Source organism: Neolamprologus brichardi, chromosome 20, assembly GCF_056152115.1.
Source record: "Neolamprologus brichardi isolate AB-2024 chromosome 20, ASM5615211v1, whole genome shotgun sequence".
Lineage (NCBI taxonomy): Eukaryota > Metazoa > Chordata > Actinopteri > Cichliformes > Cichlidae > Neolamprologus > Neolamprologus brichardi.
Window position 1 is genome coordinate 29820142 of NC_142123.1, and position 12672 is coordinate 29832813.

Sequence of the window (12672 nt, forward strand, 5' to 3'; positions counted from 1 at the left end):
AAGATCATATTCTGCCCTCTGTTATTTTTTTCTCTCCCTGGCCTCATTACTGTGCCTCATTCAATACACAGTAGTTCAAGTAGTTTAGGTTCAAAGCTTTATCATATGTGCTGTGCTGAAGTCTGTTTGTTCTGCGTACTTTGCTATTCTGCCACTGCTCATAATATGCTCTCTGTATTTCTCCAACGCTCTTCTTTTTCACCATTTCATCTCTCTTTCCCGTTTCTCCTTCTCAAACCATCACATTTTGATAGGAGGAAGGTGAACTGCAGGTTTGTGAAGCTTCTCTACGACTGTGTTTAAATCAACCATTTGTGAGCCTGTGTTCTTTGTATCACATGAAGCATATGTGAAACTGATGCCTCTGCCCTCGCCCCGTAGCATTTGGTCGAAAGCCTTGCAGCACTATCAGTGGGAGGCAAATAATCAAAGCAAATAAATATATTGCTTTAAAATTCGACTTGTGAATATAGTCAAAGGAGCTTGCAAAGAAAAGCGTCTGGACTTCTTTAAGTTGCTTGAAGACGTTTCACCTCTCATCCGAGAAGCTTCTTCAGTTCTAAGGTCAAATGAATATAGTGCTGCAAAGCTTCAGCAGCTCAACCCCTCGTAAAGTGTAGCCTTCATGCACCATCAGCCTGCCTTTTGCAATATCCATATGATTCTATAATTACTAGGGATGGGAATCACAAGAATATCCTCCCCTGTTGTGATATGCCGTGAGTACACTGACAGTAAACATCAGCATTTTTATTAAAGCGTGCAAAGGGTCTAGATGGAGTCCCTTTGCCAGTTTGACTTACCAGAATCACTGCTTCATTTACCACAACTAATTATGGATCATATCAAATGAAAGAGGGTGAAGGGAACAGAAGTTAACTAACATGTGCTGATGGAAAAGAAACTCTCAGAGGGGAAACTAGCCGGGGGAAAGCAAATCGGAGAACTAATTAACTGAACCGACACGTTATTATATAATAATATTAATTGAATGAGGATGATAATACATACCCACACTGACACCACAATGGTGTACATAATTGCTGCATTTTGTCATTTCGGGGATATCTTTTCCTCACTTACAGATATCAGGATGTATTGTAGACGCACAGATCACGTTGCTGTTGTGTGCAGTAAATTGTGATATTATCATTTTGTTAGTTACAGCGATTCCCAACCATAGTAATTGCATAACAGCAAAAGAACCTGGGCTGACTTTCATCAAGCTTCTCCAAGAGCCAAGAGCTGAAATACTACAGCTATTGCAGCAGTTACTAAAATTACAAAACAAACTCCATCCTTTCATTTATGGTCTGAGACACTTGATAAACAGCCCGAAAATGCACATTTGTGTTTTGGACTTGTGATGAGCCTTGGTAAAGCTGTGTGTTATCATTTCGTCTGTGCAGAGAAGGGGACTGGTGGCTGGCGCGCTCCCTGACCACCGGAGAGAGCGGTTATATCCCCAGCAATTATGTGGCTCCATCTGACTCCATCCAAGCAGAAGAGTAAACCCCTTTATTTTTTTTCTCTCTCTCTCTCCCTCTCGGTGTGACACTTATCGGTCTTTCACCAAGCGCATGGAAAGATTAACCCTCAAACTTTGTGTTCTTTGGAGCTTTCAGTATTATTACTTTTATTGTGAATCAGAAATTTGATCTTAAAGGAATAGTTTTCCATTTTGGGAGGTAATTTTATTTCATTTTTTTGCTGATAGCTATGTAAAAATAGCACCAAAGCTGCAGCGAGTTCACAACAGCTAGCCAGGTTCTCACTAAAAGTAGTGAAATACACAAACCTAACCATTTAAAAGGGACTACTGCTGGATATTATGCCTCAAGTTTGAAGTAATGAGGTCAGTGTATGTGGAAAATAATACTTCAGCCAAAAGCTTAGGCTTCTAAATACTTGATTTCAGACAGTCTCTTATACTCTGTGCTCCGTGTAAAGGTGGATGTCTATTATGTGGTCATATCAGGCACACGGCTCTGGCTGTGAGGGCAGAAGCACCACCAGATAGTCAAGTCCAAGAATGCTGGAAATGAGTGTCACAGATCCCATTTAAAGCTCACTATGAGGCTACGAAAGTAGTAGCAACTTAGCAAAAAGACTAGAAAGAGCATAAAAATTGGGCTTGCTGGCAAGTGAACTTTGTTACTATTTGACTGTATTTGCCTCTGTTACCAGTCTTTAAGGTAAGCTAAACTAAGTGAGTGTCTTTGTAATGTAACACTGACTTGATCTTGGGCTTGATGCTGGGATGATTCAACTTCAACTCGCTGTAGTTCAGAAACCTCTTTCTCTGCTAAACCTCTCATGCTAACCTGCTTGCTTTCAATAAAACTCACAAACTAACTTTTTGTAACAACTTCGTTTCTCACCTTTGCCTCTTTCTCCATCAGTCATCTCAAACTGGCTCTAGAGTCCAGGTAAGCAGCTGTTGCACTGTAGGCACTTGTATCTGCATCTGGAATAACCGAAACCTTCTGAGACTATAAGCGAGTTCAGCCTCGATTTCCCATTCCCTCTCTTTCTCCCACTCATATCTCCTTCCCTCACCAATCTGCTCCCTTGTGTCCCATGTGTTGTGTCTCGACCTCAACCAGGTGGTACTTTGGCAAAATCACACGCCGCGATTCTGAGAGGCTGCTGCTGAGTTTAGAGAACAGGAGAGGGACTTTCCTGGTGCGAGAGAGTGAAACCACCAAGGGTAAGTTGAATCACAATTAAAACTGGAATACGGTGAAGTATCTGAATGACTTAGTTAATTTGTTCTCTAATCAGAAACTCCCTGTAACTACTATTTTGGCTTTGATCATCAGACTGTTCGTTAAATATATCTAGTCTTGGTCGTAAAGTAGCTCCAACATTACTTTCCTTACTTCCTTACTCAATCGTATTTAAACATCACCTAGATATCCTTTTTAGATTTTCTAAAGTGTAGTTTGTGTACAAATTGATCCCTTAATCTGTTAAAAAAAAACTTTGAACAAACAAAAACATTATTGCTTCTGGAAATTGTAAGAAACCTATAAAAGGTAATTCACCACAAGCAAGAATCAAGAGATCATGTGTTATCCCACTGATTTAGCTGATCTTCCCACTAACTCATCCACAACACAGAGTTTTAAAGATGGCATACAACCTACAGTGAGGCAGGGATATGATTTGCATGTAGATTGTTTTTTTTTTTTTAATATATTGTGAATAAAAGGGTACTGAACTGAAAACACAGATGCATACAATATTAATATTTAATGTGCTGTAGGAGAGTTTCTGATTGGAGCTCTATCAACAGATGTTGATGGTGGAAACACCATCAACATCTGTTAGTTTGCAGTGCAGTTTTGCCAGTTTTTAGTCAGACAATAACTAGTTGAGGTGTTTCAGGCATGCAAGCTGTGTACATGTACTTTTTGTTAAGACAAGGAAAAAGTTAAAAGCTTGCCTGAATTTTTTTTAGGATCTGTGATTGTTTCTCTGATTTTAAAAAGTGTTTTTTTCAAACCACACTCATCCCTATTGAACAAAACTACTCCTGAATCAGTGACTTCTGATATCCTTCAAACACCAGCCCGAGGGTTTCTCACAAGTTTTCCTTTATGACAGAGTATGAGAAAGTAAAATTGTAAATGTACAACTTTTAGGGCCCGGGCATGTAGATTTTTATTTTTAAAACCAGTCTACCCAGGGAACTTTTTAAAAAAATCCCAGAAACATAGTGCGCAGTTATTTTTACACCTCTTCGTATATCTTTCTATGAACTTGTAAAATGTTCAGATTTCAAAATGAATTTTCTGTTCTGTGACATATCAGACTAAAAAGGCACCGAGGAGAAGAAAGCAAATTCTTTCTACAGTAAGGCAAGCCTCCTTGCTGCTCACTGCGCTCCCCGCTGCGCCGTGTCAGTCATGTGGCAACGTGGGTACAGAAGAGAAACAAATCAGGCAGATGGGAAAAGGTTGGATGTGATGCCTGTGGGACTCAGTGTAGAGAGATGGTTCTGATAGGCAGCTACTCTGATGCTGCTGCTGCAGCAGCAAAATAGTCTCTTCGGGCTCAGTCAGTTGTGTGTATATGTCGTGTGTACACACTGGTACATTACAGGATTACTGTTATGGAGCAGATATATGGAATCTGGAGAGACTGAGAAAAGATTGAAGGTAGGGAGAGATAGGCAGAAGGGGAGTAGGTGGGTGAGCAGGAGCAGAGGCGAAATACTGGGTGAGTGAGTGAGACAGAATTAGGTCATTGTGGAGCTGAGGCTATACAACCACAGGCCATATTGCCCAGTTCAAAAATAAAGAGAAAGGCTAGGCATCGCCTTGGGCCAATCTGTGAGTCAGACTGGTTCTTGGTTGACCAGCACTGCCCTCTGGTGTTGCAATGAACACACTGCCCACAAAAATGGACTCAATTACTCTTCATTCTGAATGTCAAATGTTCTGTTACTTTCCACCAGGTGATTTAAAAGAAAGAACACAGATTTAACATCATTCGATGAATCAATGCTATCAATGTCTTTGCTACTTTGTGTTAATTTGTTATCGTTTCCCCCCCAGGTGCCTACTGTTTGTCTGTATTGGATTATGACAACACAAAAGGGTTAAATGTGAAGCACTACAAGATCAGGAAGCTGGACAGTGGAGGCTTCTACATCACGTCACGCACCCAGTTCAACTCCCTACAGCAGCTTGTCAATCATTACCGCAGTGAGTTCAGTGCAGACAAAACGCTTTTTAGCTTCCCCTCCCCAACAGAGTCTTTAGTAATTACACAAATGAGCAGAGCGGCTCTAATATTAATCCACTCATTCTTTTAGTTAAACCTTTCCTGTGATTCCTGCCCATTATCTGCTTTACCACTGACCAGCTTCACCATCTTCCCTCCCCAGAGCATGCTGATGGATTGTGTCACAGCCTAACAGACATATGTCCTGTACTGAAGCCTCAGACTCAGGGCTTAGCAAAGGACGCCTGGGAGATCCCGAGAGAGTCTCTCCGTCTTGACATAAAGCTTGGACAAGGCTGCTTCGGAGAAGTCTGGATGGGTGAGTCAGGCTTTATTCCTTGAATGGATATTCAGTTATTTTCTCTGGTCACAGCTATTGTGAGACCAAAGTGCATAAAATATTTTAGCCCTGCATGACTGAAAGATTGCACAGCTATAACTATTACTGCTGTAACTGATAGCTGATTCTGATTAGAATATTATTGCATGATCACTGTTGATGCCAGTGAAAATAAAATGCCAAACGTTTTAGAAATTTGCCCAATGTGCCCTTTAAATATGCCGACGTCACTTCTGGAACATTTTCAGTGTGGCTGCTTTTTTCAAATTGTTCAGTAGATCTTTGTTTCTGTCGCTTTGCATTTTTTCCACTACAGTGTGCAATGAATCTTCTCCAGTGTATGAAAACAATGACCTGTCAGTTAGAATTTCATTTTGGGAACGTGGATGAACTGACAGGGAGGCAAATTAAGTGTAATGGAGGTTGGTGCTGGTGCGACCATAAAGCTCTTGTATTTTCAGGCACACCCAGGTATGCTCAGGTCATACCTACTGACTGTCCTCCCACAAATGTCTTAAGGCCTAACAGTAGAAATCAGCAATCATTTGTCTTTCTGAAAATTACTGGAAACTACCAGTAATTAGTTTTTAAGCAGAAATGTTTTGTTGTCAGAAAAGGATGGTCATGGAGCAACATTTAAAAAAGCAACCATATACAAGACTGTCCAGAGGTGCATTAGAAAATTATTTTAACGCTTAAATGACTTCAGTTTTAATGTGGGAAAGCTGGAGTTGAATTGTTTAAGTTCTAACAATCAATACTAATAATACTAATGTTATACTTTTTTAATCAGGAACATGGAACGGTACAACGCAGGTGGCGATCAAGACCCTGAAGCCCGGCACCATGTCCCCGGAGGCCTTCCTGCAGGAGGCTCAGGTCATGAAGAAACTGAGACACGAAAAGCTGGTTCAGCTTTACGCTGTGGTGTCTGAGGAGCCGATTTACATCGTCACAGAGTACATGGGCCAAGGTCAGCGTGGGGTCCTCACTCGGTCACATTTAAATATTTTTTCAGAGTACATTTTTTCATTTGTAAATGTAAATAATAATAAAAATGTGTAGTACTTAAAATATTATTTGATTATGACTAAGTCTAATTAAAAGATGGACACGTCTTAAAAAAGGGATGTGATTAAGCAGAAACAGCCAATAATTGAGCTAAACTATGATGTGTTTACTGCCTGGGAAAAAAGAAAGTTCTAGACAATGAATTTATTTATAAATAAACATCATTTCTGCATTTATTTTTTTCAAAATTTAAAATGAATTTCAGGAATTTCATAGGCTCAGTGGTGATTAACTTATTCTAATCCGCACTAACAGGTAGCCTACTGGACTCTCTGAAAGGGGACATGGGTAAAATGCTTCGCCTTCCCCAGCTGGTGGACATGGCCTCACAGGTCAGTGCAAATAATATCACATTTTATTATTTAATTGTTTGTTACTTTTCTGTTCTAAAACAGAGATTTGCCCCTTTCTCAGATTGCTTCGGGGATGGCTTATGTCGAGAGGATGAACTATGTGCACCGTGATCTAAGAGCTGCTAACATCCTGGTGGGAGATAACCTGGTTTGCAAAGTGGCTGACTTTGGTTTGGCTCGCCTCATAGAGGATAACGAATATACTGCCAGGCAAGGTAATAGTATAAGGGTAAAAAAGACAGCATTTATTTTATCATGCAGTTTCTCCATGTGACACAGTAGCCTTTCTCTCTGTGTTTCTAACACCAGGCCAAATATAGAGTATTTCAAAGGCATCACATATCTATTTGGATTTTGTGATGTCACAGCTGCTGAACAGCAGGAAGCTCTGCCAGTTGGTTTTTTGTTTCAGCCTGTTTACAATGATCTAATTTCAGCCTCCTGATAAACTTGTTCTCTTGCAGGTGCCAAGTTTCCCATCAAGTGGACGGCCCCTGAGGCTGCGCTGTATGGCCGCTTCACCATTAAATCAGATGTATGGTCATTTGGGATCCTACTGACTGAACTGGCTACTAAAGGCCGAGTCCCATACCCAGGCAAGTATAGATAATTTTTTTTAAGGCTTTGTTATGGTTAAAGGAATTTGAACCTCAAAATTTATGCTTAAAGGAAATGTATGTTTATTTTTTCCCTATGAGCGACTAAACAACACATACAAAAATCAATCCTAAAGGTCATTTTAGATCTAAAACAACTGGTGATAATCCCAGATAATCCCAGATTATAAACCCACAGTATGTCTGTCCCCTTTGGAGGTTGTTCTGAGGATCATTAGCCCACTATTGGTCATGTGACCTGGATAACCTACACAGACTGTGCATTTCCTAAATTTGGTGACTGTAACATTTTTGGCTTTTCAAAAATATTCACAACCCCCTTTTTAAAAAAAAGGTCATCCTGTTTTTAGTAACTCTCAGGAGTCCTTCTGTTTATGAAGTATGTCAGTTTTGTGGTCTCTTCATAGTCAGTGTTTGCTGAAGGACCAGCCACAGCTTTCAAAATGCTGTTAAAGAATAGAGAAAGCCTGCATTTGTTTATGATGTGATTGAATTCATATATGGGTTATATCCGAGGCCTTTGTTGACTACCTAGTCAGAATGGAAAACTCCCACCAGCTCATCCTTAATAGTACTAGCCCTAACCAGATTCCTGAAAGTGGTCATCTGCATCAGTTAGCCCACCTACCACGTCCACAAGAGTCAGTCTTAGTTTATATTTATTTTTATTTATTTATTTATTTTTTGGCTCGCTCCTAATGCTTCATTGTATCAATCTTATTGATTTGTGGTCGTGTTTCAGCGTTCCAGTTCTGGAATATCGTGGCACCAGAGAATAATGGGCTTCTGAAAGTCTTGTGTTTTTATAAAAAATGAGTTTGGCTGCTTCACAATAAAAATAAGAAGTGTAACCACTAGGGGGCATCAGTTAGCATGCGCTCAGAAAGTTTTCTGACTGAGTGACCTGAAAGATTTGCAAGACAGCCATAATAAGAGCTGGTTGACTTCTCTAAATACTCTTTGACATCATACAAATATGAAAAAGTTCTTTAGGTAAAAATTTTGGCCTATATTTTGATAATCCAGTTTGGATTACATGTGTCTTAAGAGTAAGTGCTGCTGTACTGTCAGCCCTTAGGAGTTTTATTAATAACTTAGTGAAAGAAAATAATTGTAAAATATGCATAAAAATAATAAAAAGATCAGAATACACACTTACCTAATAATTCTGTATTCTGTGTATAGCATAAAGATGTCTTACTTAGTACTCCAACTATGGAGATAGTTTTTCAGCCGCATACCTTTCATAATGCTTTATTTTCTCTACCAGGTATGGTGAACCGGGAGGTGTTAGACCAGGTGGAGCGTGGTTATAGGATGCCGTGTCCAGCAGAGTGCCCCGAATCCCTTCATGAGCTCATGCTGAGCTGCTGGAGGAAGGAACCTGAGGAGAGGCCAACTTTCGAGTACCTGCAGGGCTTCCTGGAGGATTACTTTACCTCCACAGAGCCTCAGTACCAGCCAGGAGAGAACCTGTAACCCAGCTGGCAACATATCTGTGCACACAGTATGGATGTGCATAACTGAGCATGTGCATCGTCTTTAAAGTGCATGGATAATTGTGTGTGGGGCGGTGGTGTTTTGTTTTGGGGTTTTTTGTCTAATGGGGCAAAGAACTGACACATATTTGGGTACAATCATTGATCCTGCGTGACATCAAACCAATCAGCAAAATCCAGTCTTTCCAAAGTCTCTCCAACATTTCCAGTTTGAGAGACTGTTTTCAAGGTATGGTATTATTTTTCAACAACCCAAAACAGGCAAAGAGGTGTGTCTTCCTTTTATGTGTTTGTAAGGTGTCCTAATAAGCCTTCCTCGTTGGTTCTTCCTATGTTATTTCTCCTGACTGATCTTATAATTATCACCATCAATGACACAACATGGCCTACAAGACAGCATATCAGTCAAACATGGGTGGGTGTCCAGAGAGTTAAGTTTATTGGTTACAACAGGATGTCTCTTTTCGCCACATTTTCTTTGGGATCCCCTTCGAAACGCACACGCTCAGACGCCGTCTTCCATTTTTCTGCTCAAGAAGCATCTATGTGGTACCAACATCAAAATTTAAGATATTATCGATCTCTTTAAAAAGAATTTGCTATTATACCTGGATCAACTGGAAATTTTCCATGGTAATACTTCAGTTTTTAGCACCACACTTCCCCTGTGCAACATTGAGGCTTGTTTCTGGACTGCTGTGAGATTTTGTGATGTGAAAGTGATGCGAAAGTCTCTTTCACCAGCTGGACTAATTGAGTTATTGCTGTGACCAACATACAACTCAACGCAAAGAAGAAAAGAGGCCGTCCCTGTCTCTATTTGCTAATTGTGACTTTTCCTAATCTATAAAGATAAATGGCTACTGATCACTAAAGATCATCTCAGGATGGAGAAAACAAGAATTCTTCTGTGAGGATTTTTGTGCCAATGAAAAATGTCTTTTTTACTCTCTTCTACTGTGTAAAAGTGTATTTTAATACTCTGGACTTTTCTTACAATGAAGCTTGTGTTATCTAAACAGAGGTTATGCTGTTCTGTTCTTCTTAAAGGATAATCTGTGTACACCTTTGGATCACAATTGGATCACCAGCATGCATTATAATCTGTAAATTTACTTTCAAGCATTCGCATTAAAATCAGGTGAATGTCCCCGCGCAGTTCTCAACTTCATGGATATGAAGACGATTTTTAACCAGCAGTAGTATTTCACTAATGAGTGCAAGTTTTAGGACAATGTTACACTGGAGATATTGTCGTTGTGTTCTTATTGAATATGATAAACGAGCAGCAGTATGGTTATGCCTCCCCGATGCCTATAGGAGGCAGACTACAAAGCTTTCCCATGACCACGTGGCAGGTATAGCAAAAAAAATTGGCTTCTTGAAACCTAATTGTAAATATTCTTAATGATAATATTTGTATATATCTTTATAATTTATTACTTTAAAGAATAACCCAATTGTTTATTTTGCTTCCTGGTACTTTTCTGGGTTGCATAACATCTTAAAGTATAAGATTAATCATAGTTGCAACACTTCTGAGCACAGGTATGTTTCTTTGTGCACGTATTTCTGTGAAACCTTTCTCAGTTGAACATTAACGTGCCAGTTGTTTCTCGCCACATACTGATAATCTACCAGCATCGATGCTTCCCATAATACAATCAATACCACAATGTTTACATCGTGATGACCTTTAGATCATTTTGATGCTGCTATACAGGCTGAGAAATTAGCAGGTAATCGCGTGTCATTCTTGTCAGACATATTGCTTTCATGAATCTGTTCGACAGTGTTGTGCTGCCACCTTCTGTTGTTCCTCAAGTGGGCTCTCCAGCCGGGATTTCCCAAAGCACTGCTGGTTAAGGCTGAGTAACTCCACACAAAAGGATGATGCAGCTGCCATGAATAGGAGCTTGATATCTGTGTTACATCTGCTGTGCTGCACGGATAAAGAATGCAATGGCCTGCAGGTGTCGTTGGGTTGTTTGCATCGTTTCCTTTTCCTGCTGTCTCATTGGATGTTTGAGCAAAAATATGGATAAAGTGCATGAAAAAGATCATATAGTCAGTATGCAGCCTTGCTAATAAGCCAAGGGCATTTCCTGTGGGGTTCTGTGGGTCTCCTTTCTGGCTATGCAGATATTTTTAAATCAGTGATATTCCTATATATACTCTTTTTCTACTGTATCCAATGGGAATTCACATAAATAACTCTTTGTTAAATCCTACTGATTACTGTTCAAATTTGAATAAAATTTGTATACTGCCTATGACACGCGCTTTTTTTTATTAACTGAACAAATGCTTCTTTAAAAAAGAAAGAAAAACATACCCATACAAAGCAGCAATGTACACAAAATACTTGATTATCGTTTTCTAAGACACAAAGGTAATCTTCCATTGACCTAGAAAAAGATTTGAAAGCATGTTTATAGCGACATGCAACGAACAGTAGTGTCAATTTTTTTTATCTACATATAAATAGTCTAATTACAAGACTTTTGCATAGTCTTTATTTCTTCATATTTCTTTTCCAAGGAGCCACAATTTTTCTTAAATTTGTGCTTTTAAGCAATAGTTTTTCTCTGCATATATTATCTGGTTTTTCACTCATTTTCAGTCTAGTCCTTGTACCTGAATATTTTCAGAGGAATTGTGGTATTGTGTATTGTGTCTACACATAACAACTTGACAGCTAACTAAAATTGTATCTTTAGGCATTTTGTTACTAGATGCCTGTCACAAGAGCACGTAACTTGTTCCCATTTGTTTAATTGAATCAATGAAAAGATACCAAAGGTAATACAGTTTGACAGGCATAAACTGTATTTTTTGAACCAGCAATGTGATTCCTGAAGATTTTTAGCAAAAAAAAAAAAAAGAAAAAAAGAAAATTGGCATATCTCAGTATGGTGTACAGTCTGTCTTTACAAAAGGTGAATGGTATCTAAAGGTCATGTCCTTAAGAAACTGGAAAAATCCCAGCAAAGAACTGACACTGGACCTGAGATATGCATTTGGCCCTTCAGTGGTTCCATCTACTGTCCACTGAATCTTCATCAAAAACACATTTTACAGATGCATTTCAACCAGTGGTGTTGGGGATCTTCTCAAAATTGTTGGAAATCTAGATGCAATGTCATCTAGTCTGATTGGCTGTGGCTTCATTGTTTCAGCTGGAAAATGATCCCAAACCTGGACACAAAAACAAATAATGGAAGATTATCAGGCTTTGATTGGCCTCCAAAGGGCTCAGACCTCAACACTACTGAAGTACTAGGGGGTCATCTTGATAGACAACAAAACAAAAGGGAGCCTGCATCTATTTATGAGCGTTGAATGTCCTTCAAGAAGCCAAGAGAATTATTCCTAATGACTACTTAAAGAAACTAAAAGACAGCTTGCCTGAGAGAGTTCAGGAGAGTTAAACAATAATGGAGGTCATACTAAATACCAAACAAGTCTATCACAGTGCACCATGGACAGGTCGCCAGTCAGATGTAGGGCTAACACATAGAGTCAAATAATTAAGAAAATAATTTGATAGATATAGCACAAGAAGCTTATTTCGCCTGCTCCCGTATACATACGGAATGAATATGCATATTTAACATATACGCCGGGTGCCCTTCCTGTCGCAGTCTCCAAGGGATATAGTTCTATGTCCCCTTTCTGGTCTAAATCCGGGGATCTTTCGAGTATTTTATATATGGGGGACTATGTAGCTTACATTATCCGTGCCATTATGAAGTAATGGTAGAAGTTGTAATTAATGTATTTTCAAGTATCCTTTTATTTGTTTCTTTTCTCTTGTAAAAGAGAATAAAGTAGGAGTAGAAAGTTGGAAATATTCAAGTTAAATAAATTGAGTCCAAGTTCTTCTTTGACATTAAACATTGTTTCACGATATGGTTGCTCCATGCATTTTCTTAACGTGTAAAACCCACTGATGACATGTTTCTAAAGTATAATTGGATAATAATAATAATAATAATAATAATAATAATAATAATAATAATAATAATAATAATAATAATTATTATTATTATTATTATTAT

At 39.0% G+C, this 12672-nt stretch overlaps 1 protein-coding gene across 4 annotated transcripts in view; it reads left to right on the forward strand.

Annotated features, from left to right (window-relative positions):
* The window catches only part of src (SRC proto-oncogene, non-receptor tyrosine kinase), a 30000-nt gene extending 19113 nt beyond the window's left edge, over window positions 1-10887 (forward strand). Inside the window, exons 4-14 of one of the 4 annotated variants that reach the window (XM_035909181.2) lie at window positions 255-272; window positions 1410-1508; window positions 2403-2429; window positions 2607-2710; window positions 4563-4712; window positions 4895-5050; window positions 5865-6044; window positions 6398-6474; window positions 6557-6710; window positions 6960-7091; window positions 8383-10887. In XM_035909181.2, coding sequence (XP_035765074.1) covers window positions 255-272; window positions 1410-1508; window positions 2403-2429; window positions 2607-2710; window positions 4563-4712; window positions 4895-5050; window positions 5865-6044; window positions 6398-6474; window positions 6557-6710; window positions 6960-7091; window positions 8383-8591 — 1306 coding nt within the window. In that variant the 3' untranslated portion in view covers window positions 8592-10887. The remainder of the gene's footprint in view (window positions 1-254; window positions 273-1409; window positions 1509-2402; window positions 2430-2606; window positions 2711-4562; window positions 4713-4894; window positions 5051-5864; window positions 6045-6397; window positions 6475-6556; window positions 6711-6959; window positions 7092-8382) is intronic. The other 3 variants (XM_035909184.2, XM_035909183.2, XM_006794008.2) reach the window with 3 other exon arrangements.
* Window positions 10888-12672: the final 1785 nt, after the last annotated feature.